This window comes from Hippocampus guttulatus, chromosome 22 (assembly GCF_054856545.1).
Source record: "Hippocampus guttulatus isolate MCC_2025c chromosome 22, RoL_Hgut_1.0, whole genome shotgun sequence".
Taxonomy (NCBI): domain Eukaryota; kingdom Metazoa; phylum Chordata; class Actinopteri; order Syngnathiformes; family Syngnathidae; genus Hippocampus; species Hippocampus guttulatus.
In genome coordinates this window covers 4,676,674-4,697,941 of record NC_141282.1, presented here as the reverse complement: position 1 = coordinate 4,697,941, position 21,268 = coordinate 4,676,674, and the positions used below count along the sequence as shown (strand labels likewise).

The 21,268-nt window shown below is 49.7% G+C and overlaps 1 protein-coding gene and 1 long non-coding RNA gene across 2 annotated transcripts in view; one reads left to right on the top strand and one right to left on the bottom strand.

Moving 5' to 3' along the window:
- The first annotated feature begins 526 nt into the window (after positions 1–526).
- plxna4 (plexin A4) overlaps positions 527–21,268 on the top strand; it is a 100,162-nt gene continuing 79,420 nt past the window's right edge. The window contains exons 1-3 of the mRNA XM_086103501.1: positions 527–943; positions 8,119–9,475; positions 16,273–16,455. Coding sequence (XP_085959627.1) covers positions 8,231–9,475; positions 16,273–16,455 — 1,428 coding nt within the window. The 5' untranslated portion in view covers positions 527–943; positions 8,119–8,230. The remainder of the gene's footprint in view (positions 944–8,118; positions 9,476–16,272; positions 16,456–21,268) is intronic.
- Positions 8,972–20,328, bottom strand: LOC147186163 (uncharacterized). Its single transcript, XR_015099307.1, has 3 exons — positions 20,197–20,328; positions 9,227–9,364; positions 8,972–9,130 (listed from the first exon to the last, which is right to left on the bottom strand). It is a non-coding gene; the product is annotated as an uncharacterized LOC147186163 (long non-coding RNA).

Here is a 21,268-nt window from a genome sequence, read left to right as displayed (position 1 = left end):
CCACGAGGAATCTTTCTTGAGAGCTCTCTGCAGGCTGAAGTCAACTGGCGAAGGAGGGAGAAATGCTGCAGAAGCCCCAAGAAGAGACATTCAAATCACATTTGCGCCAATGGAAAAAGGTGCGTTTGAGCCTCCACCTCCACCTCCTTTCAAACCGCACGCCGTAATGAGGCTGCCTGAATACTAATTGCGCTAATTGGACCCACCCCTGAAGCATTTAAAAGCTCATCAAAGAGCAATATTTCAGCCACGTTGCCTCTTTATGGAAATCCCCCCCCCCCCCCAAAAAAAAATCCTTCTCCTATGGAACCCACTCCCCCTTAAAAGTGCATACAAAGGTGACGGATTCTTTTATTTGCCTGACTTGTGCACGGAACGTCCTCCTCTTTTCACCGTGAAGGGCAAAAGCGCCCAACTCGAAGGCATCCCTCTTCCTCCTCCTCCTCGCTTCTCCCTCCTCCCCCTCGCCTTCCTCTCACTCCCACTCTGCTGCAGCCACCCCCTAAGCGTCACTTGAGCAGGAGCGCCGCACCGAGTCGCATCCCAAACTCTCCGTGCACACGCGCTGACGTCCTCCTCCTCCTCCTCCCCCAGTGGCCAAGAAAGTGCTTCCTCGCCGGGGCATGGCAGGTGCGGCGGCCGGCCGTGAGTGCACGCTGAGCGGCGTGTTAAGCTCCGGCTGACCGGAGGATGCTGCTGCTTCCGGAGCTTCGCCACTGCAAGCTCGTGGAAGTCTTTTTTTTTTTTTTTTTTTTTCTGGAGGGGGGTGTGTGTGGATTTAAAGTGGACTCGCTTCCTGGGCAGGATTTAATCGAAGCTTCTCTAATTTTTGTGTCTGGTGGGAGATAGCAAAGAGGAGCTGTTTTTTTTTTTTTTTTTTTTTTGGACGTGCCTCTCTTGCATCCGCAGTGCGGCTGCGAAGTGACAACTGCAGCGTGTACAGGTAAGCAGGCAGACCTGTCTTGGGCTTGTGGAGGGATGCACCTGCTTCACCCACTTGAGCTGAGGTGATGAACGCGCACGCTTTTTAAAGCATGCCGCATATTTTATCGCCTGCGCTACGGTCGAGGAAGCTTTTTCCAAACAAACCCAGTGAATATGAATTATTCTCTCTGTGTTTGCAAATCGGGTAGCTCGTTTTCACGCACTTCTTGCTTTTCGCAAGGCGATTCATCAGGGAAAGTTGGCCGAGAGGCACTCGGCTCACCCGTAGTAAAATGAAATCACTTTGAAGGGGGAATTTTTTTTTTTTGTCGTCGAGCCATGCTTTCTTTTTTCGGTGCCATGCTTTCTTTTTTCGGTTCGGTTCAGATGTGCAAGCGCGTGTGTGTTCAAAGTATGGCCGGAGGGGTTGCCGCATACGAGCCCGGGAGGGATCGGCGTTGCTCTCACGCCGCCGTAATCCAAAACACAACATGGATTTGTTTACTCTTGATGACAACGCTGCGAGAATATTGTTGAAAATATGGCACGTGCAGAGATGGCAACTTCACGAGATACATCCGCAAATTATTGTAATCAGGAATAGGGATGCTTCACCACCGCACTCTTGTGCGCTCTTTGACGTCAAAACTGGCCCATTAGTGTGCATTACCGCCGTCGAGGTCCCAGGTGAGGGAAGAGGGTAAACATTTGAGTCCCCAAGGAGGAGTTGGATAATCCGATCTGGCCCCGGGCCGGGCAGGAGGCTTTATATGCGAGTCACTTTTTGACATATGACCTCCACCCTCTCCGTCCGTCAGGCGTGGTGTTATGGTTACGAGGGAGCACGGCCTTGTCAATATCGCTCCTCGCTGATGCTTAATCTCGCTCGGCAAACTTGACGTTTGGTGGCGCTGGGGAGACTCGGCGGAAGCGTTTTGTGTGTGTGCGCGTGTGTGTGTGTGTGTGTGTGTGTGTGTGAATGAAGTGAGATGAACACGCCGGTGAATGATGAGGCTGTACGGCGGGAATGAATGGTGCACTGTGTTTGTTCTGCGGCCACGATTTAGGCTTTATCGACAATGTTTTGCCTCCTGTCACCTTTTTCCAGGCTTCTGATTGGCAATCATGGTCCTTGCGTTCAGGCTTACGGCGCCACCTGTTGCTTTGGGCACAATTTTTATGAGGAAATAAAATTGATGTGGGGAGAAAATCGAATACAGTAAAAAAAAAAAAAATCCTGAAGGCAAATAAAATTAAAGATATATTTTTAGCCTTGGGAAAAAAATTCGATTTATTTAATAATTTTTTAAATGTAAATAAATTAATAAATAATGTAGCAAATATTTTTTTGAATTGAGACCTTTAGTTAGAATATAAAAATAAAGGTTTGAGCACTCATTATGTCATTCGACAATGGGCATAGTCGTCTCAGTCGTATTTTAAAATTTTTAGAAAAAAAAAATCCAATTGTTAGCAAGCACCATGGGCACCCCGCGCCCTTCAAATTGCGATTGATTGACAGGCAGTTCATTCAAAGCAGGCACATCTCTGTCCACTGATGACCATAATTGCTTCCAAGCGAGTCATTTAGCCTCTGTGGATGCTAATGTGGTGGGGCCTGCAAATTGATCCTTGAGGATCTCCGGACAAGAATGGAAATCGATGCCTTTGTAAACACCTTCCTTCTCATCTGTGAGCGCCTTGCTCAACGCTTCCAGGAAGGACCTCTTTAGTCGTTTGTGTCCTGAGGGGAACAAACAAGAAAGACGAACGGGATCGCACAGCAGCGTTATGTTTTGAATGTGACATGAGAGATTTAGTGAGGCTTACACTGGGGTTTGCATGCTTTTCACAGCGGTCACCCCCTTTTTACGACTTTTGTGATTTTGTTTTTTTTTCTTCCCTCGCTCTTTTGTTGATAGGATTTGGAAATGTGTGTGAATGCAGTGACGCCAAGTGCCGGGGAGAAGTTAGTAGCGTTCCTGGAATGAAATGTTTTCATTGCTTGTCGTGTTCTGGCCCGGCTCGTGACGGTTTGATTGCGGCGCGAAAAGCTCTCTCATGTATTTTCCCCACCTTTTCAGCGGTGAATTGCGCTTATGGCCGCTTGTTTGTTTGCATGTGACATCATCAGCCGCAGAGACTCGTAAATGTATATAATTGCTATGCGTTAGTGGTTCGTGTGTGTGTGTGTGTGTGTGTGTGTGTGTGTGCCACCATTTTGTTTGTTCAGGGGGTAATTTACTCACCCTTGAATTGTGACACATAACATTCTTTACGTGTCCCCATGGTAACATGCTTTGCCAGCTCTAAACTTCTCGGAAATTGTCCTTGGCCGGTAAGAGAGAAATGATGTGTGGCTGCGTTAATGTTGGATGGCAGTGACTGGAAATGCACCAATGATAAATGATGAGTGTGACAAAGTGCAACTTTTGCACATACTAATGAAGCTCCGACACACTGAAACCCGGAAAACGTACAACACAATAACACCACCGCTCATAAAAACGACTTTGGCACGTGGTTTTCAGTCCTGAGCATATACAATGCTCGTTGTTGTATTTTCATCCGACATCCAAGTGACTCCGAGCAGAAACATAACTCTCAACTTCTGAATGAGCGTTTCAGCTTTTCCTCCGCTTCCTTTGTGTCCATCTGTTTTGCATTGTCACACGCAGTTCATCCAGCGGAGCTTTGCTTGTGCCGATCCGGGGGCCCCGGTGGCAAATCTGGCAAGGCGCGCTGACTTAGTATATGTTTGTCAGAGGCTCGCCGTGTCTCTGCGGGGCAAAAGCAACAGCGAGGCGATAGAGGCGGGTGGAAAATCAGTGCGCCAAAACACAGGCCGTGACCGCGTGTGAAGCGCCGAAAGTCGGGGAGTGGGGGTGAGGGCTGGGGCTCGGGGGCGGGGGGGGCAATTTGCATCCTCTCACTTGTAGCTGTGAAGGACGACAGGCGGGCAGGCCGGCGAGCTGGCTCGGAGAAAGCTTGTCTGATGTGTTTATGCCACGGGCTTTTTGAGGGCTGCGGTTGCACACGCGGCGAGAACATCTGAAGGGAGACAAACAAGCGGGGAGGCGAGGCAAAAGGCCCAGTAATGGAGTGTAAACCTGCCTACGCTCACTTTAAACACCTCCCAGCGCAGGGGAACGACTTTAGAGGAAATGTGTAAATCAAAACTCTTGACTAATAAGTCCATGCAATTAAAATGGGGTCTTTGCAATTCCGGGCCGACTCCCAGCTTCCTGCCCTGCTCTTGATTGGACGCTCACAGGCTTGGAAACACAACCGCAAAAATAGCTCGTATGACAAACAAACATGGATATAGAACAATACGCACAAGCGCATTTTCTTTATCTTCGCAGAGAGCAACTCATCGCTCCATCATATGGTGCAGTCTGGGCCTTCTTTTTCAAGTTTATACGCATAGCGGCGCCCACTGGTGGCCAAGTCACGTATAGCAATCGGAGCGGCATCATAGCCATTGAATTGAAGTAAACTTCCTCACGTGGGCGTAAATTTGTTCATGCAGGCCCATGTTGGGTTCAATTTTAATGTCATCGAAAACAACTCCTCCTCCTTGCGTCCAGCTGTGCATCTTTAAGACTCTCGCTCATCAATGCTCTGGATTATAAAGGGGGGGGACGCCGTAATCCGGACGCTGCCATCCATCCATCCAGATGTGCTTGAATAAAACCGACCGGAATCATGTTTTTTGTCCGATAGTTGGCAGCAGACTCTACGACGAAGCGAAATTTTGGCGTGGTTGGGCGGTTGAAATTAAATGTTTCGTTCTAATCACCAGCACAAAGCCTTGTAAATTATTGAAGCGTTTTGTGGCTAAGCGCTTAATCCCGGAGATCAAATCTTCAGTCTTCTCGGGAGCAGAGATTGGGAAATCAGATAGGTCAGTGGCACACGGATTCACATGGGAATGGGTGGAAAGGTGGCATTAAAAAAAAAAAGATCGTTTGCGTTGAAAGAGATAAAAACAGCCTCACTTAACACATTGTCAACTTCTGAGTAGGGTGCGAGAGAGGTGAAGCGGGGGTAAAACAGGACAAAGTGCAGAAAAAAAAACTGGAATAAAACAAGTTGCGTACAAACCTGTTGTCAAGTTCCGTTGACAGTCCGCGTTCCCTCCAGACTTGTCTCGACTCGGTTTGACGGCGATACGATCCTGCGCACAGCTTCCCTCAGGCTCCCTGCGTGTGTGTGTGTGTGTGTGTCGGCACGTCTGCGCGCCCTCCCGTCGGACACGTCTGCGCATCGTGGCAAGCCGGCTGCAAAAAGCGGTGATTCACGACGCCAGTAATCATCTGGCCGCCGTCCACGAAGGTGTTCCGAGCGTTCTCACGCACGGTCCCGGGGCACGGCCCGCTAACACGGAGCTGTTATTACTGTTATTATTTACACGGGGACTCGTTTTTGGATGTGACACTCTCTCGCTTTTATACTTTTATTAAATGCACACACACCAGCGTACCCCCAACACCAAATCATCTCCCCTTTGTATCGGGCCAATGTTATTTTGATCATTTTTCAACTAAAATATACACGCAGGACACTTGATTAGTTTGATAATATCCAGTGGAAGAGCGTCTGTAAAGGAGCCGTATTTTAACCGCACTTGAATGATGGAGAGGGTATCGTAACGCCAATGAGAGCGTCAGCGATAGATTACAGGGAATTATGCAAGAGCGGCTTTTGGAAAATATTCGCCGCCGCGGCAAGGATACGTTGAACCGGCGTTGTTTTTCGACGCTCCTGAGGGGCTGGAGTTTCATTTCCATTCTTGAATTGGTTTTAATAAGCGAAGGAGGGGCAAATATTACACAGATGGTGAGGAGATGGGCAGATGTCGGCTAAAATCCAGAGGGCCCTCCGGTTGGATCGTTGCCTGGCTGCGCTTCCTTTTTTTTTTCGGAAACATTCCAGGAATGGAAATCGGCGGGACGGGAAGACTTTTTTTTTGTGCTTGTCTCTCTCTAATATTGTATGATCACTTTTCTGCGGACGGAAAACACGATGTCTGGGCGGGCTATGCCCATTCATGACCTGGACGAAGGAGAAGGAGGCAGACTTTTGATCGAGGCAATGTCGTCAAATACCCACCCGTCCGATACGTATTATTTTTTTTCGTCTTCTTGATATCTGTGTTGGATTAGAGACCCTCCCCACTCCCTCGATCCAGAGTGGGTATCCGGTGACAGTAATCCACGCCGCTAATCCGCGTCTTGATGTAAACGCCCAAGGACGTTGCAGCTCCATCCTCGCCTCCTCCTCCTCCTTCTGCCGCTATCGTCTTCCTGAGAGGAATGAGCGCGCCATCTGTCCAGGGTGTTAGCTTAGCCCCGCGTCAGGCCTGATCGCTCAATCTTGATTTATTTCCGCCTGCGGATGGAAGGGTAGCTGGCGGGATTAGTTCAAGGGTGCGGCTTCGTTTCATTGTCGATGGGCGACGATAAACAGCTGAAGTTCGGGTTGTCGACGGTCCGGGTTGGCGCCTTGGCGGGACAAGTTTTCTCGCGGTTCAAGTTTGCTCAGGCTCGGAAAGCGGGTGACGATCCCAGAGACATCCGGAGTGGATTTTATCGGAATAATTCGCTCACTTTACGAAGCACGTTGTAATTGTCGTTAAATGGGTGATGTCATCTCAGTTTTTATTCGATCATTGCTGGCATCGACACAGTCATCGTTTTTTTTCCCTGCACTCTCAAAATCCCATTCACTTGTTTTTGTTCGAACCTTTAAGCAGTTTAATGAAGATGGTATCTTCATTTGCACGTCATCTATTTTTTTTTAATGCGCTTAAAGACTTGAGTCTTTGAATAGAAATAGATCATTTTGTCAGGCGCTTGCTTTTGAACGCCACCGCCTCCTAATTGTCACGTCTCACCCCGGCCCTCCATTTTCCGCCATCATCTTCGCTAAAGCTAAAAGGAGCGTCCTGACAGATCCATAAAAGATTGTCTGACTGCTCTGGGAAATTGGCCAATTTGATCTTTGATTTTTGCTAATGGTTACTCGTTTTTTTTTTTTTTCTTTGGGGTCACAGGCATGACTGAACCTCAAAGATCAATACCAGAAAACGGCGATTGATTACAATGGGGAACAATTAGGAAAAAAACAAAACAAAATCTGTCGAGTTCGATTTGAATGCAGATTTCAGACCAAAAATTGGGACGCTGATTCCAAAATTGCAGTTGTTTTTTTTGGTCAAGTTTTTAATCACCACATTCGACCCTCCAGATAAACAAAATTCCAATAATTAGCTGTATTAAAACGATCGTCGGAGCCGATTGGACTCGTCTACAGCTACGTGGCAACTTGTTTGTGCAGTCGCCATCGAGACCATTCGGTGAGAGGCGCGTGCGGCTCCCACTAGGCCAGTCCTATCAATATCGCCAAACGGAAAGATAGCTTAGTAGGAATTAAAGGGAGTGATGTGACAGAGGAAAAACTGAGATCAGTTTTGGATTCGATCAAAACAGCCGTCAGCCCTAACGTAACAAAAATGGCGTCCCGCGGTGTTATCATTTCGAGGGGCTCATCCCAATTCCGTCCTGTGGCCTCTCGAGAGATTTGGGACCAATAACTCGTTACCTCGCCAAGAAATATGTGGCACGGGGAAGATCAGTCAGATTTTTATCTGTTGTGCAAAACGAAGGCTGCCGGGGTTTAAGCGTGCCGCACAGATGATGCCGCCGGGGAGACCTAATGAGCGGGTGACACTCACGAGGGAGCGCCGTGTTTACAGGAAGTGCTGTTATTTCCCGTGGTAGTCCTCCTTGCCATGCAGAACAGAACGTCATTGTTCGGCGCCAACCCGTGACATATCGATCGGGCTTATTTCTGCAAGCGCTAGCGTTTTCCCGATCCCTAATTATCGCTCCTCTTTTGTGCTCGTTTGTAAAAGACAAAGCCGAGGTGCCGCGCAAGTGCGCCGAGTCAGCAGGTGATGCCGCCCCCGTTGGGAGGCAGCGGAGCAATCGCCGAAGGTTGCAAATTGCGCATTCTGAGAGGAGAATCAATTAGGCGCGGAGAGGCGAGAAGGTGGCACAAGGGGGGTCCGCGCCGAGCCATGTTGATGACCTCCTCTGAGACGAGCCCTTATCTTCTCCGCTTGATCCATACATTGGTTCTTTTGGCGAAATTTGTGCCGCTTCTGACCGTTTTCTTGTTCCCTTCCAGGTGCATCATGCCCTTTATCTCGAAAGAGGCTTGATCCCGATCGGCCGACAGTAGCGGACTGTGCCTCCCCCCACCCCGTCCCTTGCTCCTCGCGGTCCCCCGAGGCACAGCCATGACGTGCCACGCCAGGACGCGGACCTGCTTTTTTCTCTGCTGCTTCCTTTCCACGCTGGCGCCGCTGGCAACATCCAGGACGGCGTTACGAGCGCCGCCGTCTCCCGGCTCCGGTTCCCAAGTGATCACGGCATCTCTGGAGGAGGAAGAGTACGCCTCGTTTCGCGCGGAGAACCCCGAATGGACATTCAACCACTTGGCGGTGGACTATCGCAACGGCAACGTTTACTTGGGAGCGGTCAATCGCATCTATAAACTGTCGCCGGGTTTGGAGGCGCAGGTGTCTCACGAGACCGGCCCGGACGAGGACAACCGCAAGTGCTACCCGCCGCGGATCGTGCAGCCTTGCGGCGAGCCGCTGACGCTCACCAACAACGTCAACAAGATGCTGCTGATGGACTACCGGGAAAACCGGCTGCTGGCGTGCGGCAGCCTCTACCAGGGTATCTGTAAACTGCTGCGCCTGGACGACCTCTTCAAGCTCGGGGAGCCCTTCCACAAAAAAGAACACTACCTCTCCGGGGTCAACGAGAGCGGCTCCGTGTTTGGCGTCATCGTTTCCTACGGCAACGCCTCGCCGGACATGCTGTTTGTGGCCACGGCGGTGGACGGCAAGCCGGAGTACTTCCCCACCATCTCCAGTCGCAAGTTGGCCAGAAATTCCGAGGAGGATGGCATGTTCGCTTACGTCTTCCACGACGAGTTTGTGGCCTCGATGATTAAGATCCCGTCGGACACCTTCACGGTCATACCGGACTTTGACATTTATTACATTTACGGCTTCGCCAGCGGAAGCTTCGTCTACTTCCTGACGCTGCAGCCCGAAATGGGAGGCGGGCCCACCGCCGGCTCTTCCTCGGCGGGCCGAGAACAGGTCTACACCTCCAAGATCGTGCGCCTGTGTAAAGCGGACACGGCCTTCAACTCGTACGTGGAGGTGCCCGTCGGGTGCGTCAGCGGCAATGTGGAGTACCGACTTCTGGAGGCGGCTTACCTGTCCAAAGCGGGCGCCAACTTGGCGCGCTCGCTGGACGTCGCGCCGGACGACGACGTCTTGTTTGCAGTCTTCTCCAAGGGCCAGAAAAGGCGACCCCGGCAGGAGTCGCAGGAATCGGCCCTGTGCGTCTTCTCCCTGCGCAAAATCAACGAGCGGATCAAGGACAGGCTGCAGTCGTGCTACAAGGGCGAGGGAACGCTCGACCTGGCCTGGCTCAAGGTCAAAGACATCCCCTGCAGCAGTGCGGTGAGTAGCCATTTTGAGGCAACCGCGGCTAAGTGTCCCTTAAAACTCATGCACTCCCAAAGACGTTTTTAAACGTCTTTTCAGACTTGGTCCAGAATTGGCCGGTACCGAATGAGTTAAAGACACCGATGCAAACGCTCATCTCATTAACGGGCTGTGATGAAGTATCGCGAGGTGGAACGCCTTGATGAGCGGCTTTTTCTCGGGTGGGTTCGCGCTCCCGTCTCATTATGATGTGATGTTCACGATCCACTCGGCCTTTTTTTTTTCAAACAATGCGGCCCGATGCTCAGCCACATTACCATAATTCCATTCCCCCTCCTGTAACAACATTACAAATTCAGTGATTCAGTTCATCACACACACACACACACAAAGAAAGCAGGGTTAAATTGGGTGCTGAGTGTTTGGACTGCTTTCAAAAGCCCGAGCTTATTTCTTCTTCATAAAATCGGAGAAAAAAACCCGACCCTGTCATACTAGTTTGCTTTCAAAGCAGTCAATGCTAAATTAACCCTTTCACGCACCAATAATGATAACTAGATAAAAGGTCCTCAAAATGATTTTGGACAATCTTTAGCAATCGACCACCGTGTGTACCTGCCGGTGAGAGCAGACGCCTGCGCTTTACGAAAAAGAAATGAAATCATATTTTTGACGACGTTCCGTTCAACAAAAACATGTCAAGTCATTAAGTCATAAAGGCTGAAATAAGATCCCTGCGTGAAAAGGTAGCGATACAGTTCTACATTCAGCGGGAGGATCAAGAGCAATTCCCGCAGATGCGCCGATCGTCAATAAATGTACCTTGTCTGGCTCCCGGGCATGTTTCGGTATTTGTGACCGTGACCTTCGCCGTCGACAATCTCGGGATTTGACCCTTTCCGGGTGTCGAGCCTTCTGCCATCACGGCGTAAATCTGTGAAAGAAGTCTTTGGTTCGGGCGCACGTGCCGTACCGCCGTCGTCTGGCCGCTCGAGGGCGGGATAAATCACGCCCGGCAGCGGATGTGTCAGCAGGCAGAGGAAGTGCGCGTGCGTTAGGGCGCACGCCGGGGTTAGCGCCTCGGAACGGTGCCATTTCACCACGCGCCGCCGCGTGAATTAGACCCCACCGAAGAAGTGGAGGCGGTGGACGCCGCGGGGGATAAATCACACACCCGCTCATCCGCGATACCGCTCGAAATAAGAGGCTTCATGAAATTTTCATTCAATATTTCCCACCAAAAATATAATAGATGGGGATCTCATTTTCTGCTGCGTTCCCATTCCGTGGGGGGTTTCAATCAAACGCGTGTAATGTTTATTGATGTTTTCCCTTGCCGTGCATTAAATGCGGGTGTCAAAATAAGTCAGTCGCAGACAAAATTAATATTTTTCATCTTGGAGGGGTTTTTTTTTTCCGCTTGTTTGTTTGGTCTCTGAGATTTTAGCTGATATCAGTCATCCATATTATTATTTTTCTTTTTTGCTAGCATAAGTTTCCACCCCATAAAAATCTAAATGACAATTTTGAGAGTTACAACTTGTCATGTTTTGCATCCTTGCCACACTTGACTGAAACGTTGCCTCCGAAAGCGTTGAAGTCACTGGTGTCTCAGTCTGAACATTTGTGTGCAAAGATGAGACAAATAGTGACGCATCTAGGCTGGGTGGCAAAAAAATATTTTTACAAAAGCGAGGACATCGTGATTTTGTCACATTTATTTATTCAATTTTCACGGGCCAGCATCGAGGTGATCCAACACGATCACGGGTTGGCCCTCGGGCCAGCGAGCCGCCGGTGATGTCGGACCCCGCTTCTTTCAGCGGCATTCAGACTTTTCACACAAAGTCGAGTCGGAAGCCGTGATTGTTTTTAAGGTTCGCGGCGGCACAGGTGGTAAAGCGTCTTTGATCAAAGACTTTCCAATGACGAAGCCACATCAAATTACTGCCAAGAACGAAGCCCGGGAAATGCAAATGGACTTGTAAACACCGTCGCCCCAAACATTAAAAGCAATCTGCATAAAAAAAAATTTCACAGCCGTTCTGCCCATCAAGTCTTTAAAGCAACACCCGCGACTCCTCAATAAATCCTCCCCAGCCATCTGATGGCGGCGGGGTACATTTTTGATTAGTTCACAGCCTCCCGATTAGATGGCGCGAGTCTATTAACGCCCGAATGTCCACAGTATTTACCTTGATTAAATTCCGACGCCGGGAGTTGATGGGTCCGTCGTAAAAATAAAAAAAAAGGGGCATAGACCCCCCCCCCCCCCCACCCCCCAGATCACAGTACTCAGAAGATGAGAGCATTATGAAATTAATAGATGGCGTCGTTTCATCGCATTAACATCCCAGCGGTGATATGATGACCTCGAGGCAATCCCGATATTTCATCGCTAGCGTCACTTGATGGCGCTACGATTTCGAAAATCCAAGCATGCTACTAAACATACACTTCCGCCATCCGTCATGTGCGACACTGCGACGAATTACATTACCGTGGTCATTTTTTATTTATTTTTTGGTCTTCAATTAGATGTGGGAAAAACCCGCAATCTCATTATTGAATATTCCCGACGGACAGATGGGGAGCGCGGTTTGTCTCCAGGAGTAACCTCCTTTTGACAAATGCCATGTTTCATCGATGTAATTTATTTATTTTTTGTTATTGAGCAGACAGTTGCTTTTACAGGGAAACACGAAAAAAAATCAGTCATACGATCTCAAATCGGACTTCACGTCGCGCTTCGATTCGATCACGAGACGATCGGGCGATATTTAATCCAGCCACGAACGATGTTGCCTCGTACAAACTGCCAGATTGTTCTAGAGGATTGCAGTGATTGGATAATGTTCGCAGCATGAAGTAATCCTCGATCAGATTAACAATGAAGCCATTCTTCCTCCCGTGATTATTCTTTATTATTATTATTATTTTTTAAAGCAGTGCTGAGCTTTAGATCAGATAATGAAAAGGAAGCGGTTTGGCTGACTTTGTGACCGCTTTCCGCCCCCCCCCCCCCCCCCCCCCCGGGGAATAAATCAGCGCATCCTCCTTTGCTTTCCATAATCTGCTCAGAGAGCGAGGAAGCGGGAGATGATGGGAAAGGGCGACGCTCGCCTTCCAAAATGGCCGCCACGCTTGGCCGAGCCACATAATGCACAGTCGGAGTCTGCGGAAGGGCCCGCGTTCATAGATCATCGGCCAAGTGGCATGTGACCTATAAAAGCAACCCCCTTGCGCTTTACATGTTCGCTCGGTCAGCAGAAAAACAAAAGCGTGGGGTCTCAATAAATTTCCATCCACTCAAATTTTGAATTTTGCCGACTGGGGCTTGGACGATAGACTTGCCGTTTTTGTCCGATGAGTCAGTCTCGGCCACATCCACGGGAAGTGAAAGGCAAGTTCATTCATTAAGACCATCCAGACTGCCCCCCCCCCCCCGGTCCCCCCTACTCCACTCGATCCCACTCCATATCCATCCATCCACATATCCGGCTCGCTGGACCGGCTTGCTAATTAAATCTCCATACATGATACCACTTGCGAAAGGTCAGTATTCATCACAACATCATTATTTTGCGATTAAGCAAACGCTGTCTGGCCGGCTGGGCCCCATCCGAGGAACGTTGGCGCGCGCCTTATTTCGGGATTTGGGAACGCACTTTGCGAGATAGGAAGGAAAAATATCACACTTTGCCGCGCAGGCTTTCATTTTTTTTCTCGCGGCCTAATTCTCAGCGGTGTTTATTCTGAATTAGCACCCTGTTGCCGCCCCCTTTGAAACACTGAATGGACACGATTGGGGGGGGGGGGGGGGAAGCAGAGTCACCGCCCACCACCCTTCCCAAATTTCAGCCTTTGCAATTCAAAAAGTGCTTTGTACCACATGACAATGTCGATGATGACTTGGCCAAATTCTCCAGCCTTCGTATTACGGATGTATCATATAATTACAATGAGCGCGGCTAATCCTTTTTAGTCGGGACATAGTTCTGCCGATCATCCTGACAGGTCAGCAATTTGCCGTCGACGAATGCTGTATTATGTAATTATATACTTTAACAGGCGCTACTTTTTTTTTTTCGATCGTGGGTGTGTGTGTGTGGTGGGGGGGCAGACTTCCCCTTCAATCATGGATAACGGGCGGGCGCACAACCGGCTCGGCTTGCTATTAATGTGGAATCATCGCATTAGAGCACGGTCGTCATCCAAATTTGTGGGGGTGGGGCTGGGGGGGCGGGGGGGGGGGGAGTTGTGGCAGTACAAGAAAATGGACTCTTCGGAGCACGTAAGAGCGGAGAGGCGACATGAAATGAAATTTCCTCCGCGGTTGAATATGTGTCATTAACTCTGTGAACCGGCAGCCAACGGAACGGGGGCCCTTCGTCGCCGCGCCAGCCCCAGATTAGGCTATACATCAGAGAGCGTTGGAGAGCGGATCTCTTTCAGTCACCGCTAATCGCTTTTTCGCATGGGCCCTTTCTCTTTCTCGCAGCTCGGCGTGTGTATATATAAATATATATATCTGCTGATCCCCCCCCCCCCCCCTCCACTCGTCCATGCGGTCCAGGATCTCGCTCGCTTTGTGCGTGGCGCTGGCAGGCGCACACAAGCCGAAAGATGGATACGGCCCGCGAGTGACCTGATTCTGCCTCGGCTTCTGGCCACGGTCCAAAAATAGGAAACTACGCTCTGGTGTCGCCGCCTCTTGTGTCGCGAGTGACTCGGTTTTGCTTTTGCTTGTTCTTGGGGCTCGTCCCTGGCAGTCTGATTTAAATTCAGGTTCAGTTTTTGATCCGTCCATTCATCAAGTCGATCAAACTGCCAAGCTAGTTTTGGGGGGTTTCCCTCGGAGTGAAACCACAAAAATGTTTTGGCGCATTATTGCATTATTACTCGTAAGGGGAACAAACTTCTTGATAAATCTCAACGTCATTTATGACACATGATAATTTGACGGTCAATTTTTTGCAAGGATCATGCAAGTTGACACACGGGATTTTCTTTCAGGGGGCCACATAAAATGATGTGGCGGGCCGGATTTGGTGCCCGGGCCTTGAGTTTGACACACACAACCTACCTGCCTAATTTTGGGAGATTTTGGTTTAATCCCTGATCCAATGCATCTATATTTTCAGCCATCCACCCATCTATCCGTTAAGTCAGAGTTGCACAGACAACCGCCCACCAAAAAAAAAAAAAAAAGAGGGCGGGGCTACGGAACGGTGATCAAACAAACGGGCTGCGTAGTAACAATATGTGAGTTTGAGGTATTGGTTGGCGGAACGCATCCGTCTTCAGGGAGTGATCCGTCACAGGCGGGCAAGAAATGTTACTTTATCATTTCCATAACGCATTCGTGTTTTTCAAAGGCGCCAGTCACATCAGCATCTTATTAGCGCCGCCTAGATATTATTTGCCATTGTGACCCGGGGCGTCTGTAGCGCCGCGAGTACCAATGTCATGTTCCGGCGGCGGCGTAATGAAAACGTGTCTGCTTCCTGACAGACAGAAAAGTATATTTCACCAGATTGCAGCAGGCGCGCTCACGAAAACGCACTTGACGAGATGGCAGATGTGATTGGCAAGCGGCTGGAGTAACACGGCGAATAACACGGCGCGCGAGGTTGGGGGTTGGGGGGAAGGGGGGGGGAGCCGCGGGAAGTGATGAAAACGCACGTTTAGCACCCGCGCGCGCACAAATGTGCGCCGACACCGATAATGTCAAGTGATTTATTTTGGATTATCAAAAGCACTTTTGCAGGCTCGGAATCAGGTAATTGCTCTTGACAGCAGTGTCTGCGTTTATTTTATTTTTTTTTGTTTGTTGTTGTTGTTATTCTCTGAGGAAGCATTTTAATAATGAAGGCGGCGAATGAGACAAAGTTTTTTATCTGCTCGAGCCGGTTAGCTTTTTAATGGCTCGCAAGAGAGGCAGCGTTTGCGAGTTTTGTACTGAATCGCCTTGGCGTCGATCGCTGTCTGTGGCAATCGTCAATTTTGATCGGCGGTTAGTGATGATCATCTTGTTGTGTTTTTTTTTTTTTTTGTATTTCGGCATGAAAAAAAATAACTGTAGAGTCCATTGTAGTGGACAACTGTGACATTAAGTTTGATTGACGTAAGCGAAAACAACATTCGAATAACTGTCCACTTGAGTAACCGAGCAGCATCCCGACCTTTGACCCCTTTCCCGCTTTGCGTTTCAAGCAAATGAACACTTTGGGGGGGGGGGGGGTTGTTTGTTTTTTGTCGGGGCAATAATTAATGTTTGTCCTTCCGAGTGCCAAGTGGTCACGCTCTATAATGGACTTTGGATAATGGACTTTGTGCGATCACCAGACCATAACTCAAAGCCTTCCTTCTATCTCGACTTTTTGGAACGAATGCAAAGGCGTCATCACCTGCCGAGTCTTCCCCGGCATTCAATCACACGGCGAAGCTATTCGTCACACCGTGCCGCTCGCCTCCTAAAAAAAAGTGTTTTCAAATCCGACCCCGCACCCAAGCGGAATAATGACCTGTCCCCAACGCCATTATTCTCTTATCAAAGCCCATACGTCATTCTTCCCCCACCCAGAGTCGCGACTGACATCAATATTGTCTGGCGGGCAGCGTGGACCGCCGCACGCAAATGAGAAATGGGCGTCGGACCGGTTTTTGCCATCGCCGGGACTTGGAATGGGAATGTGCCACATGCTGCTTCACCATGCTAATATGATCTGATCACATGTCACGGTAACTATTTAAAAAGGATGTCAATCATTTTCATCGCTTTCGATCTCCCCCCCCCTCCCCCACTGCAGCTCCTGACCATCGACGACGACTTCTGCGGCCTGGACATGAACGCGCCGCTCGGCGTGTCGGAGATGGTGCGCGGCAAGCCCCTCTTCTCCGACGCCAGCGACAAAATGACCTCCGTCGTGGCCTACGTCTACAAGAACCACTCGCTGGTCTTCGTGGGCACCAAGAGCGGCCGCGTAAAAAAGGTAAGCGGGCGAATCGCCCTTTTCGCCCCCCGAAACGCCGCGGAAAGGTTCTAAAATCGGGTGCGCCGCGAGGAAGGAGAGTTGTCGTAAGGCAGATTGACTTTGGGGCAGAGTCGCTGAGTCGGCTGTATTTGCGCGGGGGCGTGCGTGCGATGAATTTGAGTTGTGAGGAAGCGGAGGTGTGATCAGGAGAGCCCCCGAGGGGGGGATTTGATTCCTGCAAACCTATCTGGTGTCTCTCGACATCCTCCTTGTCCATTACGCACCCCCACACACACACACACATGCTTCCTGTGCATCCTCTGCATCGTAACTCTACTTTTTCTCCACTTTTGGACTTCAATCCCGATCCCCCCCCCCCCCCATGGGAGGGGGGGGCGGAAATGGGAGCCCACGTCAGCATGTTGCAGAAGTTGCTCGACAGCACACATCAGCATGTTGCAAAAACCGATTGGACTTCTTATCTGTTTCTTCAGGCGCATTGGAGTTCAAATGCAGTTTCTTGACTTTGTATCCACGCAACTAAGGAAGGAATTTGACGGTCCTTGAAAAGCAAACCGGGGGGCTTTTTGTACCATGTCGGTGGACGTCGCCGCACACTGTACAAACACGATTTGTTAAGCGAAACATGACTGGGATAAGACAGATTTGCGCCTGTTGCGGCTTGTACCATGCCCCCCCCCCCCCCGCCACATGACCCCCTCGGCCCTTCCCGGGGCTAACGGGATGACGCTCCGCTTCAAGGTCGCGATTGGCGAGCGCTAGCTTGCGTAACCTCTTGATGTACGGCCGTGGCTGTGACTAACGCCGGTGAGCCTCGCAGACGACCCCCCCCACCCCCCTGAGAAAACTCGTCTTACAAGCGAGGGAAGGTTGAGCTGGAGGACAGACGCCCGTGTCTTGAAGATTTGCAGCGACGAGAAGTGAAACCGGAGAAATACGAGCGAGCGCTGCCAAAACACACCCACACCCACACACACACACCCGCACGCGGTGATTTTGACACTGTTTGTTATGCTTGATTACCGGCCCCTTCCTGTGTTTGTTTTGCTGTTTTTATTGCGCGCGGCGGCCCCCCCCGAGCGGCTCGGGCGACGCTCTTTCTCGTAATAACCATCGCGCTGCGGAGCGACTATGTAATCATATTTTATACCTGCTGCTCACGTATGATAATGAGCAGCAAATTTAGTGTCCGCGGGTAATGAAAGCGTCGGCGCTCGCGAGCGCTGCCTCGCTTAGAAATACGGTCGGCCCGCAGTTACGCTTTTCGCCGGCCACTCGTTCGTTTTTGGTTGTTGTTTTTTTTTTTTCTGAGACACAGATTGTCAATTTGATGCGAAATTTGGTTATTCGGCCCGTTCCCGTCAACTCGCGGCCATATGGCGGACATGTCGAACAGACGGTGATCGATATGCCGCCCGCCGCACGCGCACGCAGCCGCATTACGAGCCAGTGGATGCCCTCGCACGCGCGCCGGGCTCCTCCCCGGTCGTTAAAGTGTATACCATTAGATGACATCACGAGCAATAAAAGACAACAGCATAACAATAAAAGGTCCGAGTCTGGGTCCACCTCCTTTATCAGTGACTTTATAAGCCCCCCCCCCCCCCCCACAGCTTCCCCCTCCTGAGTAATGGATGTTGATTTATATACACTCGCCCACCGCAACTTGTTCCATCAATAAGCCCCCCCCCCGCCACCCTGCCACTTTCCCTCGGTCATTTTTTTAGTGTGTGTGTGGGGGGGGGGGGCTTTTAACTGTTATTTATGGTGCTGTGAGCGACACATCCGTCTGAATAAAAATGAGCGCGACGGTAAAATAGAGTGGCTGGACCTTAATGCATCCAGCCCCCTTTGATGACATCAGGAATTTAAGGGGGGGGACAGCGGGGGGCGGGGGGGGGGAGCGTAAGCGAATTAAATTTGGCGCTGTTCGTGAAATGTTTCTATTTGACAAGTTGGAATAATATTTTTGCTCGGCTCGCCATTGTGACATGATAATAATAATAATAATAATCTCGACAAAAAAGGTCAAAGGTGACGAGAAAGCTCATTTTGAAGAGAAGCGCTAATGTTGTCTTACGTCAACCGGATCCGAGCCTTTTCGCCTGATTGGTAACATCACCCGGTGTACATCCTTGTCAGGTGTTAATGGCGTTTTCAGTCAAGTCATAAATCCAACCCCCCCCCCCCCCCCTCAAAATCAAATGCTTTCCAGCCAAATAGCACTAATAAATAAACACGAGGCTTTGCCAAGGTTGGATCGATGCGGGTCGCACAACTGGATTCAATCCATTGTGGATTTAATGAAAAAAAAAAAAAAAAAAAAGAGAGACGTCATCTCAGGAATGACTCACTTTTCAAAATAACTTAGAATTCTCTTATGATTTGCCATTTAGTTGATGGCAGGAGAGAAAGAAGTGGCAGAAAATTCCGGAAAAGCTCAGTTCCCGAATTGAAAGTAAGGTTTCGGGAATTGCGCTTTGAAGAAGCCGGCGCCAACATTTCCTCGCTTTTTTTTTTTTTTTTTTTGCTTTCATGGTCGACCAACTTTAAATTGGTTCCCACTCGAAAAGGAGACACTTGATCCAAACTCATTCCGACGCCCGCGTACAAGAGGGACCCTCAGAAATCGTCTCACCTGAGTCTTTCCATGCATCTCCTGATTGAAACGGTAAACTATACGATATGCTTGAGGCCCGCGCTTCCTTTTAAATTTCCCACCCCGTCTTTCTCGGTCGCCTCCGCGGCTGAGCGGGATTGCCGTAAGAGTTCTTTGAAGGCCACCTCCTGCCATATGGCGTCCGTCGGCTTGGACTCCGAGATGGAGATGAAAGGCTCCCTTGTTGAGGGTCCGGTTGAAAGCCGTCGCTCACAGGTCAGTGGTCAAGGGGAAATCCGCTACCCGTCTCGTCCCCCCACAGGAGTCGGGTTAGCGTATGGACATTTGCTCATGCCGTGTATTAGCATGGATTGAAACCAGAGCGGAGACTGAAGGCCGCCCACAGAGGTGGTAATGCAGCTCCCCCTATGCGTCTCCCGACGGTGGGGGACGTCATTGGCGCTGGATGCAATGAAGCAAGCTAACCTTGAACCTGACACGAGCGCGGCGCGGCGTGCGGAGGATGTCGGCTCGGACAAGCACCAAACAAGCCCCGCCGGAGGCTGCGCATGCAAAGGCGGAAGGCCGAATCTTTCATTTGTCAGCCTCGGGTCCAACGCTGAGAGCCGAGCGTCAGGTTGTGACAGTTCAAGTCACATCGGAACGCGGCGGCCGCTTCCCCCCCGTCCGCGCCAATCAGACAGACAAGAAATTGTTTTTGCACGGGGCGTTTGTTCATCTTGCACGCTCGTCTCCATTGGCGCACGATGGGTCGGTTAGCTCCAGATGCAGATTATTGAAACGGGTCGGGCCGAGGCGCGGTCAGTGGAGCAGAGGATTAAATGCTTAGAGCTAATGATGAAATATGCCGGAGGATGCGTCGGGCATTGTGTTCCGAAATCCAACCCCCCCCCCCCCCCCCTCTCTTGTTCCGCTATCGGAACACGTCGACGGCGAGGCAGCGCAACCAGACCGAGCGGCGTGATTCCGGCCAGTGGTCCAAATTGCTGCGGCATGCAGCTAGCACCGCGAGAATGCTAATGTTCCCGCGCTGTTAAGTATTCCTCGGCAGTACTTCCCAGTTGACTTGGCACAATGTGTGTGTGTGTGTGTGTGCGTGTGTGTTGCTGCTCCCTTACCAGCTAATGCAGCAGCGCGTTGTCATGGTAGCGGGCGGCTATCACCAGCATAGGTTGGAATGTTTACAAGGCATTAGCGCCAAAGTGAAAAATATCACACAAGAGACCGTTGTGATGACAGTGTTGGACATGTGACAAGGCTGACCAGTGCATTCATCAACATCGTAACCGGGCTGCGAAATTTAATGATTCACCATTAAATCATTCGGATGTTTGGTAATCATTAGGTTTTAAAACGCGGGGGCGCCGCTGCGTATCTCATCACGCACTTTCGAAGCTAGTTCCGAGTTTATTTACATTTATGAAAACTAGAAATGACAGATAAAAATAAAAAAATGAGTTAAGTGAATAAAATAATAATTAAAAAACAACAAACAATAAAACTGGACACTAACTGAAATTTTCACCTTTTTTTGGATCACTGAGATTCGTACTTCAACTATTTTTAAAAATCCTGAACTCGACAAATACCCCATATATGTTAATATATATATTAAAACTAATACTAAATCTAAAAAAAAAAATCTAAACGAAAAGTATTTCCTAAAAAAACTAATCATAATTATTCCTTCAAAAACAAACTCACTCTAAATAGCGTCTAAATAGCATTAGAACTAACTGAATAAATAAAAAATTAAAAACAAAATAAAAATAAAAAATAAAAATAGACGATAACCATAACCAATTGTCAGCCTGCCACCGGGGGATGAACAGAGGGCGTTGCAGCGAGACACACGGGAACACAAAGCGAGGCGTTAGCATGTCTGGCATGACAAAAAAAATGCGCAAATGCTGACGTATGTGGGGGGGGGGGTGAATGATTTTGTGTATCTCTTCCTCCTATGCTAACAATTAGCATGTTAGGACGTTTGCATGCCTGACTCAGCAGGTGCAAAGTGTGTTGTAAAAATAGCCGCCCACCTTGCCCGTGTCGTTTCGATATGTATTTATAGCCGGGCTTTTTCCCCGCTCGTCGCTGCTCCTTCATAATTGATAAGCTTTCCGGGGCGCGCGTACGCTCGCCATTTTGCTGTGATGAATCACGGTCGATGTAGTCACTTCAACCCAATTT